We start from the raw sequence: 14,030 nt of genomic DNA, 5'->3' as shown, positions 1-14,030 counted from the left end.
AACTCGCCCTACAGACATGTTTTTATTATTTCTAGATTAAATAAAGAAAACATGAAGTGCATTTCTCCACTGATATTCAGAAGGTCCTCTCAAAAGTTAAAACATAAGATTATTAGGAAAACCATGACAAACACATTCAGGCCAGTTTGCCTGGAGTATATGACTGAACTGCTCCTGAATGGCAAAATTGCAGTCTAGTATTACCTAGGCATGTGAGTCTGTGTGACATAACCAAAAGATGTAGTTCTCACCAATGCAGCAAAACTTGCTCTCACCTCCAGCTGTGATATCAGTTTGATTGGGCACCACTTCATTTATCTTTGTGCTGAACAATACTGTTCCCTTGAATGGCAGAATTTCTGCAGCAGATGGCATTTAGGAGGAAAACGTGAAAGGTGTAGTCAGGGTGAATGCTAAATGACCACCGTATTCATTCAAAGGAAAAATGCACCTGTTGCAAGAGGTTCTCGCTTGTAAACTCATTTTCGTTAACAACTTATTTTCCAACACTAGGACGAAAAACGGTATCTCCACACCAGGAACTGACAGTGGGCCTCATCTACAAGCTCGCAGAGAAAAAGGACCTACAGTGTAAAACCATTTTGGGTCTTTATTCTTCATCGGGGGTGTTGAGAAGGTAGATCATGATTTCAGCTACGTTTTCCTTCTCGAGTAAGCCAATAAGCTAGAGAGGCTATGAGATAGCTTAGGTGGCTGATGGTTATGGGACAATAACACTTGTCCCAACAGTCTGTGGGCCTCATAAGAGAGGGCTAGCAATACAGCAGTAACTCCATAAAAGCCGCATGCCAAACCCCCTGATCTATTGCATGTCATCTGCAATCACAGTCACGGGCTACTCATTTACACAAGAAATTAGGGATGGTACTGATAATCCCAGTCAGAGTTTATGTTCAGGATTTGTGAACTCCAGCTATCATCTCACTCTGGTGAGGCAGCCAGCAGCAGCAAAAATTTTACTTATTACTGACAGTGAGACTGCAGGTATCACTAAGGAAGCTCTAGGATATCAATGAGGGGTAAAGAGCAGCTATTCAGCTTCTCACTTCTGTATAACAGCCTTCTGGTACCAAGAATCTTGCCAGAGCCAGTGGCTGCTCCAAAACCCGGAAACATGGCAGAGGCGATCCTCACATCCCCCTCCTAACATTTCAAGCAATACTGTTTTTCTCAGTATTATGTAGGGGAACAGTGACTAAAGAAATAAGTTCAGCAACGAGTCTATGGGAGAGGTCCTGAAAAAAATTATATTTTGGGGGTTTCTGGCATTATGAATAGTAACCCCAGCTCAGGAAGCCCAGTACTTAACAACCAGGCTGACAGAAATTTAATACAAATACACCTCTACAGAGAGCAGTCAGTAGTATGAAATGTTTTGGGTGTACAGAAGTTCTTGAGATAGTAATTCTTTAACTCTGTTAGCTCATCAGAAAACATTTTCTTGCCAGAGTTAAGACACTGAGGAGTTCCCCCATAAAAAGCTTTAACTACTTTTTGTAGGTTTCCTGCAGTTGTATCTGTCACACAGATTCCTAGGCTTTCTGATGCAAGGTCTGGGCTACTGGTTGACCCAAGAGATGTACCTGCACCTTTTCTTTTTGTGCTTGAGGGGATGCACAGCAGAGGATTTGCAGTTAGGAATGTTTTCCTAGAATGTTAAGAGTGTTCTAGGCAGAGAAAAAGCACAGCATCCACTATTTGCTGAACAGCACTGGTGATTAATCCATGTGACTTCAAGGACACCACTCTGTGTTTAATGAATGATTTATGTAGAAAATTATGTGCGTGTTCAAATACGTATTTTTCCTAGATACTTGAGTTTTCTAGCTGAAAGATAAAATTCTGCCAGTGAAACTCTAGAAGACTTAAAGAATTTGCTACTGCCTGTAATCCAAACAGCAAGAAACGTCTACTCAAGCCACAAGATTACTGAGCAGTACTGAAACATAGCCACACTCTTCTGTCCTTTACACGGCAGGAGCAAGGAGAACTACAACACTGTAGCATACATGTTGCGTACATATTGTACTGATACGGCTGGCAAAAGAAACCTGCCAGTCTGCACTGCACCGTATTTGTAATCAACCACAAGAAAAGTTCATGCCACATGAAATACAAAAGGTCGAGAGAAGAAAATCCTTTTCCCCACCATCACAAAAAATAAACCTTCACATCTTTTGCTTTCTGATTCCACACTACCAATTTTACACTGTGCCAGCTTAACACAATGCAAATAAGGAATCAATACAAGGAAGCTGGTATTGTGCATTCTATGAACAACTGTCTTCATGAAAACTTCTGTAAGTGTAAAGTCACCAAACTATGGAAGATAAGACTTCACTGCACAAAAGCCAAACACTATTCAGACAATTCAGCAGTTAGTTCGTATTTAGCCCAGCAATTTTTACTGGAAATTCAACATTTATGTTCTAATTTAATGTGGAAGAAATTTAAAAAAATGAGATAGGTCAAGCAAATATTTTCCTTGCAGTGGTTATTTGAAAAGGATGATGACGAAAGGTCCCAGCACATCTACTTTAATGACAGGACAATTCCCCTGCCCTTATGTAATACCTGGAGGCCAGCTGGCGTTGCTGGATTTGCTTCCAATCTTGTTCGTTGGTGGAGATTTGGCAGGTAACCAACTATCACCAGCAGGGCCCGCATGGCCACCTAGTGGGTCGCCCTGAATTATGTCAAACTGGTTGTAGGGCGATCCTCCGCGAGCCTTTCCAGGGGGCACTATTGCACCTGAAGCATTAAAAGGATACATTCACAATCAGGAAAGGTTGAGATCTTTATGAGTATGGAATACTAAGAAATATTTAAGATGCATACTGGTGAGGTAAGATATTAACTAACTTGATGCATAATTTCATCTGAGCTATTTCACCTCTGGCAATATGATACTGTAGGAGCATTCCCAAAATAGCCAGTCCCCTTCTTACCATTTTTGTGCATATTGGCATCTTGTGAAGCCACAGAGGGCAGCCCTTCCATCATAGTCCACTGCTTAAAGCGGGATTCTGTTCCAGCCTCTTTCCCTCCCACCATGCCATAATCCATGCCACTTGAGCCAAAGCCTGTGAAACCAACAAAATTCCACTGTCATTCACTCTTTTTGGTTTAAATATCTTCAAACAGGGAATCATAAGAAATTTAAAAAAAAAAAATCAACAGTAAAAAATGAAATATTCAAGGGGCAACTTCCAAATAAGCTTGTTAGGTCAGTATGTCACACACTTTCCTTATTAGGTTTGACTTCTTCCCATGCAATGAAAAACAATGCAATTTGATCAAGAGTCAACACTTGCTGTAACCTTTGCTCTGGTGCTTATACATAAATTGCTGATTTCTGGACCCAGACATAACTGGCTAATACGGTAACACAATTACCATATTATGGTAACTATAGGCAATGCACCAAATCTCCTTCCACAGAGCACTTACCTGAACCGTATCCAGGTATTTGCCCTTTGGTCTGTAAATCTGAGAGACCCACATTCAAAGGATTGGGTACCATGCTGTCTAAATGTGGCTTCGGCCCAACAGGGTGGGATGGTGAATGCTTCATACCAGGCTGCCTCTGCTGCTGCTGCTGGAGGGCACTCACCATACGAGCAATCTGCAAACGAAAGAAAAAAATAGGGATGATTTATCCTATACTGTAACACAGAATTCCAGTTAACATGAAGAAACAGTGACTTGAAAGAGATCCAAAGGACCTTGCTCTCTGAGAATTGCAAACTGAAGAGAGCAGATGACATTACTAAAGCCAGCACTCTCTTTGCTGTAGACTGCATTTTCCCAGCGCACTTTACAGTTTGTATGATTGATAAAAACAGTGTCACACCTGTTGCTCCTGCTGTTGTCGCACAGCCTGAGATAACTTCCTCTGGCTCTGTAACAGCTGCTGCTGCTGCTGCTGCTGCTGAAGGAGGAGCTGACATGCCTACAAGATAAGTGGGGGTGGGAAAAGTAAAAACACAGAGCTTATCGAGTGAAATATAATTGCCAGGAGCTACTCACTAGGAAACGCTTTGCTCAGAACTTAGCTAAACCGTTTCTCATTCCACACACTCAAAAAAAAAAAGACAGCGCATCAGAATAAAACGCATCAGAAGAACACTATATCCTTCACTTATTTCCAATTTAACATCATGCAACAATATTACTAGTACCTGCTTTATTACCATCACTATGACTACAAGGCTGAAGAAAACTTCATCAAAAATCAACAAACAAGTGATTTCTGTACAAAGACATTGCTCAGAATCATTACTAACCCACTGCAACATTCACAATAATTACACAGGCCTGTTCAGTTTATCTGCTGCCCTCTAACAGGGCTGTATTTTCCTGTACAACAAGGAGGGAATGCTTGTACAAAAATAACACAAGATCAGTAGAATGAAACAGAATTAGAGCAAACAAAAAGAAAACTCTTTCAGCAGACAATACGTAAACAGTCTGTCTCACAAGATTACTAGCTACTTACTAATTGAAACTGGGGAATCTGTGGAAGCTGGCTCAGCATGGCAATCTGTTGTGGAGAAAGCTGGGGGCCCATATTGAAAAGACCAGGATTCAAGCCACTGTTGGGAAACTGTTTGAGCATGGAGGCCGAAACCTGCATGGAAACCAGTTACAATCCTCAAGAAATGCACTGCTATGAGAAAAGATGATGAAGTAGAAGTATTTCTATAAAGGAATAGGTATGACACCAATCTTAAATGGTGTTCCAGGAAAGACATTACAGATTTATTAACACATCACATTTAAACATGCACAATCTATGACTTGAGCAGAGTGAATTCCTCACTTGATTGACAATGTACAGGATTACAAGCGCAGATGCAGACACACAGACAAAGGTTCCTCCCCCAACCAATTGGTCGCTAGAGACTGCACTAAATTAAAATGCTGATATATATGCAGCTAACCAGTAATCACAGTACTGCATTATCACGTTAAAAACGTACTACTTGACAAGGGAAAAGAAAGGCATTCAGGCAGTCACTGGAGCAAAGAAACAGTGCCTCACAGAAAGAGTTAATTTATTTGTATGCCGAATAAGCTATAGTAAAAGAGAGGAGTAGGTGGAGAAGAATCCCCCCATTTCTCCCTGCATTATTTGAGAGTTACGCAAGTAGAACTCAAGAGAATCTCCACAAGTCTTCATCAACTCCAAATGCACAAGTTTATCTTTTGCTTTGGAGACCCTGAAGTCTTAGTGCAATGTAAATGCAATGTGTAGTCCTTCATCAGGCCTCTCTCTTTCATGGGGGCAGGAAGGACAGGACAAGACTGCTTGAAAAAATTAAGCAACCTGTCATGCTTGAGGAAAAACTGTCAGCTTTCACTTTTTTTGCTTGTTGTTTTTAAAATACTTTGCAAAAGCCTGTGTAAGACACAGGATTCCTGAATCCACTTTCAGGCTTAAAAATACCGATAGCAAGCATTTACCATCAACTGCCTTGGAATAAGAAAGAAAGCTAATCCTTCTGCACTGAGTTTTAAGAACTTTCATCTATGAATTTTAATTTTTTTATCTTACCTAAGTTTTTTATTTCTTAACATCAAGTCAAGTCTAAGATAATGTATAAGTAACCTCAATGATGTGCTCTGAAGGCCGTAGCTCTACTTTTTACAAGTAACCAGTTACTATAAATTCCTTACCTGGGGAGAAAGAAATTGGGGAGGCACTTGCGCCCGGATATTGGGGGAAGGATTTAGTGGCTGCACTGGTGTGTGCATGCCCCTCGATTGTGCTGTGCTGTTTCCAAACAAACCATGATTGCCACCCTATAAAATTAAAGCAGTAGTGAGAAGATGAATCTTTCAGGATAATGGATTTCTATGCTATTAACTACATATTAACAATGAGGCAAGTACTGACTTAAAGAGAGTACCCTTATAATTACTGAGATGTTTGCCCTAAATCAGTAATATCCTACCTGGGTCAAAAGTGCTGTACTACATCGTCATGAAGCAGGCTTTCTCCTCTACATTGACAATTCATGTTCATCCTCTTATTTCAAAGCACAAATCAAACCTAATGTTTTATATTTTGCACTTTATATGTTGGGAAATGGAAACTTCGGGTACAAACAACATGCTCAGAAAAACTCCCAAACATTCCATCGGCTTAAAAGGATGGCAGGGCTGTGTCAACAAGAACTGTGGGCCACCATTTTAGAAAAGTCAGGTACTTTTTCCGAGTAGGTTGTTGAGATATCACTCACAAACCTATTACTTTCTCTGCAGGCCTTTCACTAACTGAAATTAGAATTAAAGTTTTAATAAAAAGTTTTCCTTCTGATGTGAAAATTTCAGCATTCTGGATTGGGATGCTTTTCTTTTTCTTTCACCCCCAACTAAATTGAAGAGCAGGAAAATTTTGAAGTGAGAAAAAAAATGTATGTGGTTTTTTTTTTCCTCCCAGTGATTTACTTTCTAACACAAGAATACTTGCTGTTTCTTTTAAATTTTTTTTTAAATGAGAAGTATTTACTGTTTAATAAGCAACTTCGGTAATAATAAACTCTACTGCATGAAAAAGACCAAAGAAAATTTGTGATTATGTTTCACTACTTCAGCCTCTCAGCAGACTGTCTTTATTTGTAACATCTTTCAACAAAGGCCACAGGAAATGTTATGGAGTCTTCTACACTAACAGTCACATGCTGTTGCTTCTAAAAGCTGAAGCTTGTACTGCAAAAAGTCCTTATGGGCCATCATTCTGTCCTTTCATTTTCAAGACCCTCAGAACTTCTCATCTTCTGCTGAATATCAGGGTGTTTATGACCCTTGGATACCTGAAGTTCTAAACAGTACATTTTCCATCCATCAGCCATCACTCTCTGTTCTCCCTCTCCATGCCAGCACTGCTGTATCCAACATAAATTCAATTTTTTTCCAAACTGAGATTGTGCAGACCTTCTCCAAAACCTTTCCTTCCCTTACACACCAAGATTTCATAAACTTTGCCTCCCTTCTACCATAACACTGGGCATTCTCCACTATCCTTTTGCTGAAACAGAAGTCTCTCAGCCTGCTTCTATACTGGCCGCATTATGGATTGCCTCATTCACCTACATCACATTTCACCTTCCTAATATATCTTCTCTTTCACAAGCAACTCAAGATGTCATAGTAAGCATGTAGAAGGATGAACAAAAAAGCCCAAGAGACAAAAGAATTTTTATTCTGGAAAGAACTGACTGGGGTCAACTACACATTAAAATTTTTAAGGGGCTTGAAGCTGCAGCTACACTTTCAGCCCTCCCTAAAGCTCAGAGTTCTGCACACCAAATCCAAGAACGTGCCTGCAAAGTTTGGACTTAATCTGATGTTGAACACTGACCGTGTCACATAGAAACAGAAAGACAACACAAAGAAACACCATCATGTTAGGCATGTGACTATGTAAGCTAGTCCAGTTGCAATACTTAGGTTCTATTCTTTCATTTCCTAGTATTCCTGAAACATTTTCTTCCAGCATAATGAAAAACATAATAGCCAGAAATCCTTCAAGACTGCAGTTATCCACTTCATTTCTTCCCCACCATTCCCTTGTATAGAGAACAAAAATACTGCTACTTCAAGAGATTTTAAACACTGCTAACTCAATCATTTCTTTGGGCTGTGGGGAAGGGAGAAAGGAATAGGCACAATGCAAAATGATTGCAATTTTTTTAAAGGCACACTTCTACATAGAAGGTCATTGGGGTGTAGTATGCAAAAATTCAGTATCGGGGTGGTGGGGCAAATCAACAGCCTCTCACTGGGTTTTAAAACAGCAGTTAAAATAGAAAGGTTGTCACCAACTTCACGACTTCTGAAAAGCACATCTATCTGCTGCTGCACTGTGACTCAGGAAGTAAGAGGCCAACAAGAACAGATGGAATACATTTTGATGATAGGAACCAAAGTGGATTGATTCTCAATGGCCTGGTAATTAAGCTAAAAGCTGAAATTTCCATTAACAATATTTATTTATTTAGTAGGAAAACAAATGCAAGCAACCGACTAACCAGGATTAAGCCCAGGTTGCAGCCTTATAACAATGCATCTTATAAGGTGGCCTGCTTACTTGTCTAGCAGCGAAGTTTTGGGGACTGAGCCCTGAGCCGATTGCCCCAAGGCCGACGTTGGATAGTGTGGAACCAGAGGGAGACAGCTTGTAGCTGGGAGAAGGGGAGAAGGGAGAGCAGGGAGCCTCATCCCCAAGGCACCCATCTTGATTGGAGAAAGGCAAAGTCAGCTGAAGCAGCAGTTAGCCAACAGCAGGAGTTGGTTAGTGAAGCAACAGAACGCAAGAGGAGAGAAAGAGGGACGGTGAGTGACTAGGAAGAAGCAAAGTTAATTTGTAATAGCAGTTACAAGGACAAAACTTCTCACTCAAAAGATCATTTGACAGTTAAGATTTTAGTCCAAGGAGATAAAAAATTCCTAAAGGTTTCTCTTTAGAAATACATTTTGAACTCTCATGAAGTTTGTTTCTGACAGTGGCTATTAGCACTACAGAAATAAACCTTGAATGAATTCCTAATGTTAGCACACACCTACGAATGTGATTTGTTAGGAATGCATTAGCTCTGCTAGTGGTATTTATTAATTAGGCCACCAGAGGGAGTTGGCAAAACTGTTTTTGGGCCTGTTATACCAAAATGGAGGAGTTAAATTCATTGACAGTAACATGCCTTCAGAATTTTTAAACCAAATTTCTTTTCCATTTAAACGTGATAATCTTAAACTGTATTAAAAAAACCCATAAGCATTCTGAATTTGTTGGACACTCTCCAATTCATAATGTGAAGCAATTAATGCCCGATAATAACAGTGAAATATTCTATTTAAAATAGGCAAGAATATGAAAGAAACACTACCACAACATACAACAGATGTCACAGAGAAACAGATGTCATACAGAAGCTTACAGTACACAGACATACAGCATAAGGGCTTGCGGAATTTAGAAAGGGTGTTTCTAATAAACGACAGACATGAAAGCAGGAAAAAAAATCTGAAGACTGTGATTACTTATGTTTACTTAGATCTAAACCAATTTTTTACAGTAGATGATTGTAGTCCATAGCCAAAAGAATCATTGTGATGATTCTCTAGTTCTATAATGAATTTCATTGCTACTAGTAGTTTACCCTTCCATGAAAAACACAGGAATTTCTTTCTGTCCATATTAAGAGCAGTCTGTTCTAGAATAAAAAGCCTCATTCTCCCCAGATAAATTAGTTTGTCTATGCACATCTGACACTTCTGTTTTATATACACATTCATTCTACAAACCTAACTCCCACACACCTTTTATTATTGAGTGTGTCCAAGGTTACTGAATTTTTAGCAGTTCCAGAGGAACAGGGAAAAACCAGGACCTCGAACACAGAGGGTGATATTAATTTATCTAAAGATATTTCTCACCTTCTCAAAATAAGGCCCACTATCTGTGGTTCCCATGTCTTTGGAATTAGGTGGACGGAACCCAGACCGATCCTTTCTCATCATGTCATTAAAATCCCCGAGATTCATGGCTCGTTTGTCTACCTCAAACTTCTTATCTGGGAGACCACCTGTAAAAACAAGAAAGGCAGCAAAATTAGCGCCAGTTATCTCTACCACATTTCATGACAGCAGGTTCACAGCCAAAGAAAGTATCTTTAAGATCAGGGTACAAATTAGATCTGTCTTGAAATTCAGTGTGGCTACAGCTGCTATTAAAAGATGCTGAAAAATTAAAGTAGGAAGTTTCATTTTTACAACTGAACAAGCCAATTTAGAGAGTTTAGTGTGAATTATTTCTCACAATTTACACACAGATAAAAACATATGCATTCCTACAGCAGCCCAGCTCAGCTAATGACATTAATTTATACATCATTCTCAATGTCTTCCAAAACTCACACTGTTACTTATTGGTATTCAATATCTATAGAGACACCACTATTTAAGTTTTCCATATATTCTACTTAGCCTTTACTGGATTTGGCATTGAGAAACAATTTCTCAAACTGCAAAACCACGCATATAATTTGATCACAACTCTCCTACAACCACATGAATTTAACTCTTGAACACCACAGATCACCTGGTATAGCATAACCTCCACACAGGCAACCAATCTCCCTCAGCCCGTATGCAATGATTACACAACCAGTAACAGACACACTTTTCAAACACTCGCCCCCAGTCTCCTGCCATTGTTTAGTGAGTAATCTGGTGGAACAGGAGGAGGGGATGTTAATGACAGATGATCAAACTGTAACATACGCAGTAAACAAGACATCATCTTTCTCTATAAACTTATCAGCCAAGTGCTGACTGTAGGAAGTTTTCTACCTTACACACTGAGCTGCTGCCAAGAACAATTGTTTTGGTCATATTTGGCACCTGTAATTTATCAGATGCATACTGTTATGTTGAAGTAGACAGAAAACATCTTCGTTTTACAATACAGACGTGATGGAAATGAGCTTTACTGGTATTTTTAGTTTTAAATTATTTCATTCAGTAGCACAGATGGCCCTTCCCAGAACAGTTTAAAAAAACCTGTCACCACAGTTAACCAAAATCTATGACACTTCCAAAAGGAAGTTGGTAATAGATAGCCTACCCAACCACTGACAAAACGCTAAGTCTTTATCAAACAGAGCAGACAGCAAATCACCCTGATGCCTTCAAAGAAAGCTTCTCAGAGTCAGCATCTCTTCTTAATGTCCAATCACAAACTATTAATATTCATAGGTGTGCTGTGGCCAAGAACCTATGAAATCAACCACTAATTACATGGGTTTTTCTTGCTAGCACAGCTTTCAAAGTTGATCCAGCTTCATCCCCTCAGATGCCTTCAACATCACTTATCACAAAAACACTTGACAAATCACCTACATATCTTGGCTCGTACCTGGAGTCACACTGACCTGGATGAGCTCATCCCTTTCTAACATATCCTAAAAAGCTAGAACTGGCTCTGCAAAAGCAGTCACAAAATGTCACGTACATCTCAATCCTGTCAATATCTACATCTAACAACTATACACAATGCCAGCAATGCACTACCAAAAGGCCTGTGCACTTTAATTCTAGACAGGAAGCCCTGTCCGTTAGTTGCTTGAAAAGAAACTGAAAGTGAGACAGAGTTGCGTCACTACCTGAAATGAAACTGGGTCAATGCCAACATAAGATCACTAAGCTGCAGAAACACCCTTTTGTCTCTTCAGTTATCCTGATGACCCAATCAACTCCTCAAACATGACTAAATGATGCCTTATAAAATGGCTTGCTAAATAACATGTAGAGCATTAAACAGCACCTTTAAAGGCTTCAAGCAGAGACATGCATGCCACTTAGTGCTGAGGCAGCTGCTTAAACCTTAATATAAACGAGGCCTTGCTAAGAGAGATGACAGCATTCATTTATATTTATCCCGTTCACAGAAAATTCTAATGCAACCTGGAAACCTGTCACATGATTCTGTCTTTTGCACTTGACAACAAAAGCCATAAATAATGCAGGTGGCCAAAGACTAGCTTTACCTTACATAGTACAAGATGACTGTTAAAATCTGAGAAGTTTGAATTTTACCCCCTGCAGCAGGCAAGAACACTTGTGCACGAATGCACATGTATTTCACATACATGCAGAAATGTAGAAGAGGTTAGAAGTCCAACAATCTTCATAAAAGAAGACACTCCATCAGTTCTTGGATTTCCCCCACTATTTAACAGCTGTGAGAAACACCGTGAAAAATGCCAAATGAAATAAGAGCTTAGAAGATGACATTCACACCCCAATGAGGAAAAAACCCTATAAATACATGTCCCCCACCACAAGCACACGGCTTAAAAAGAAAGAAAACAAATCTGAATTCTATACAAAAATTATGTAACTTGATCCTGTACTGGGAGATAGGACACAGAAACTGCTGTTGAGCAAAGTTACCTAAAACATTTGCAAACAAGAGACTCAATCTGGTGAAAATACATCCATCCAGTGGGACAACCCAAATGGGAAAAACCCATTTCAAACATGTTTTCTGCTTGACCACAAAACCAAAAACATTTTAAAGATACTGGTTTTACACCTTTGCCTTAAATTTACATCATCTAAGCCTACTGAGCAAGAACCAGCTAGATATTGAGGTGTTGCAACTGAATGCTAGATCAGGTTATGGCTTTGTAATATATTTACAATAGACAGCTGCATGAATTGCATTTGAATCAAAAAAAATTGGAAATGAATTTCCCATTCTTTGCAGGTGATTTGAGAATTCCGTGATCTGCAGAGGTTGCAACTAATACATTAAAAAATTCAGACGACAAAGGTGGTTGTTAAATAGAGGTAAGGAAAAGGTAAAATATCAAGTGGTTCTGACAAGCTATTTACTATAGCAAACTCCATGCCTCGGGACTTACATATTAGGAGAGATTTCAATGAAAAAAGGTTGTATCCTGTTTTCTGAGTAAAAGAATCTATACATTGAAGGGATTTGATAGAAAAATAGAAGAGGAAGTAGATCTGCCTCAGGCATGCTGTTGATCCATCTCTTTTTTCTCTTGGTCAGGAAACAAATTGTCACTCCAGCACCTTGCAATAAAAGCAACACATTTTTCAAAGGAGACTGAGACCCACATAGTAAGAACTACTTACTGACAACTGGACCTGTTGATGATCAGAGCTATGGTGCTCTGTGCATACCAAAGCAAAAGTTTTCTTTGGTATGTGTGGCCTCCAAGCACAGGTTTAACTCCGAGATCAATGTGCATTTATCCATAAACTGGGAAAATTTCATGCTAGTAGTTATGTAGTTAGTAAAACCTGGTATGTTGTAATCCTGACTGAAAACCACTTGAAGAACATGCCTACCTCATAAGTAAGTCCCACTTTTAAGGTTTAGATGTAGATAAAGGCTAAGCAAAACAGCTTATAGCTTTCCATAAATAACTGCCATAAGCAACAAGAGCAAAACTGCTAAACAGAGAGGTAACAGAAAAGCCTTAGGAAGATCTGTTACATTCTTAGTCTTTTGAAACAGAATACTAACTATAACAAATGCCTCTACCCAGGATCAAGGATGCAACCATGCTGGTTTCAGCTGGGAGAGTTAATTTTCTTCACAGGAACTAGTATGGGGCTGTTTTGGATTTGTGCCAAGAACAGTGCTGATAATGTGGAGATGTTTTAGTTGTTGCTAAGTAGCACTTATACCAGTCAAGGACTTTTTCAGCTCCCCGTGCCTGCCAGGTGCACAAGAAGCTGAGAGGGGACACAGCCAGGACAGCTGACTCCAACTGACCATACCAAACTGATCCATACCATATGACATCATGCCCAGCATTTAAAGCTGGGGGAAGAGGAGGAAGTGGAGGGACAGAGTTATGGCATTTGTCTTCCCAAGAAACCATTACACATCACAGAATCACACAGAATGGTAGGGGTTAGAAGGAACCTCTGGAGATCATCTCGTCCAACCCCCCTGCTTGACCAGGCACACCTAGAGCAGGGGGCACAGGACCGTGTCCAGGCAGGTCTTGAATGTTTCCAGGGAAGGAGACTCCACAACCTCTCTGGGCAGCCTGTTCCACTGCTGTCACCCTCACAGGAAAGCAGTTTTTTATCACATTTAGGTGGAACTTCCTGTGTTCCAACTTGAACACATTGCCCATTGTGCTGTCATTGGGCACTAATGAAAAGAGTCCAGTCCCATCCTCTTGACACCCACCCTTCAGATATTTGTAAGTATTGATAAGATCCCCCCTCAGTCTTCTTTTCTCCAGGCTGAACAAACCCAGGTCTCTAAGACCTTCCTCATAAGGGAGATGCTCCAGTCCCCGGATCACCTTTGCAGCTCTCCGCTGCACTTGCTCAAGCAGTTCCCCATCCTTCTTAAACTGGGGAGCCCAGAACTGAACACAGTACTCCAGATGTGGCTTCACTAGGCCGGAGTAGAGGGGAAGAATAACCTCCCTCAACCTGCTGGCCATATTCCTTTT

The 14,030-nt window shown here is 40.0% G+C and overlaps 1 protein-coding gene across 12 annotated transcripts in view; it reads right to left on the bottom strand.

The window, feature by feature from the left end:
- The window catches only part of TNRC6B (trinucleotide repeat containing adaptor 6B), a 135,744-nt gene that overhangs the window by 9,863 nt on the left and 111,851 nt on the right, over window positions 1–14,030 (bottom strand). For 9 of the 12 annotated variants that reach the window (XM_075077725.1, XM_075077770.1, XM_075077799.1 and 6 more), the window contains 7 exons: window positions 9,463–9,611; window positions 5,701–5,826; window positions 4,520–4,651; window positions 3,875–3,973; window positions 3,472–3,646; window positions 2,970–3,104; window positions 2,596–2,772 (listed from right to left, as the gene is read on the bottom strand). In XM_075077725.1, the coding sequence (XP_074933826.1) occupies window positions 2,596–2,772; window positions 2,970–3,104; window positions 3,472–3,646; window positions 3,875–3,973; window positions 4,520–4,651; window positions 5,701–5,826; window positions 9,463–9,611 (993 nt within the window). The remainder of the gene's footprint in view (window positions 1–2,595; window positions 2,773–2,969; window positions 3,105–3,471; window positions 3,647–3,874; window positions 3,974–4,519; window positions 4,652–5,700; window positions 5,827–9,462; window positions 9,612–14,030) is intronic. The other 3 variants (XM_075077763.1, XM_075077779.1, XM_075077789.1) reach the window with 1 other exon arrangement.

Source organism: Phalacrocorax aristotelis, chromosome 1 (assembly GCF_949628215.1).
Source record: "Phalacrocorax aristotelis chromosome 1, bGulAri2.1, whole genome shotgun sequence".
NCBI lineage: Eukaryota > Metazoa > Chordata > Aves > Suliformes > Phalacrocoracidae > Phalacrocorax > Phalacrocorax aristotelis.
This window is presented reverse-complemented; position numbering and strand designations above follow the sequence as displayed.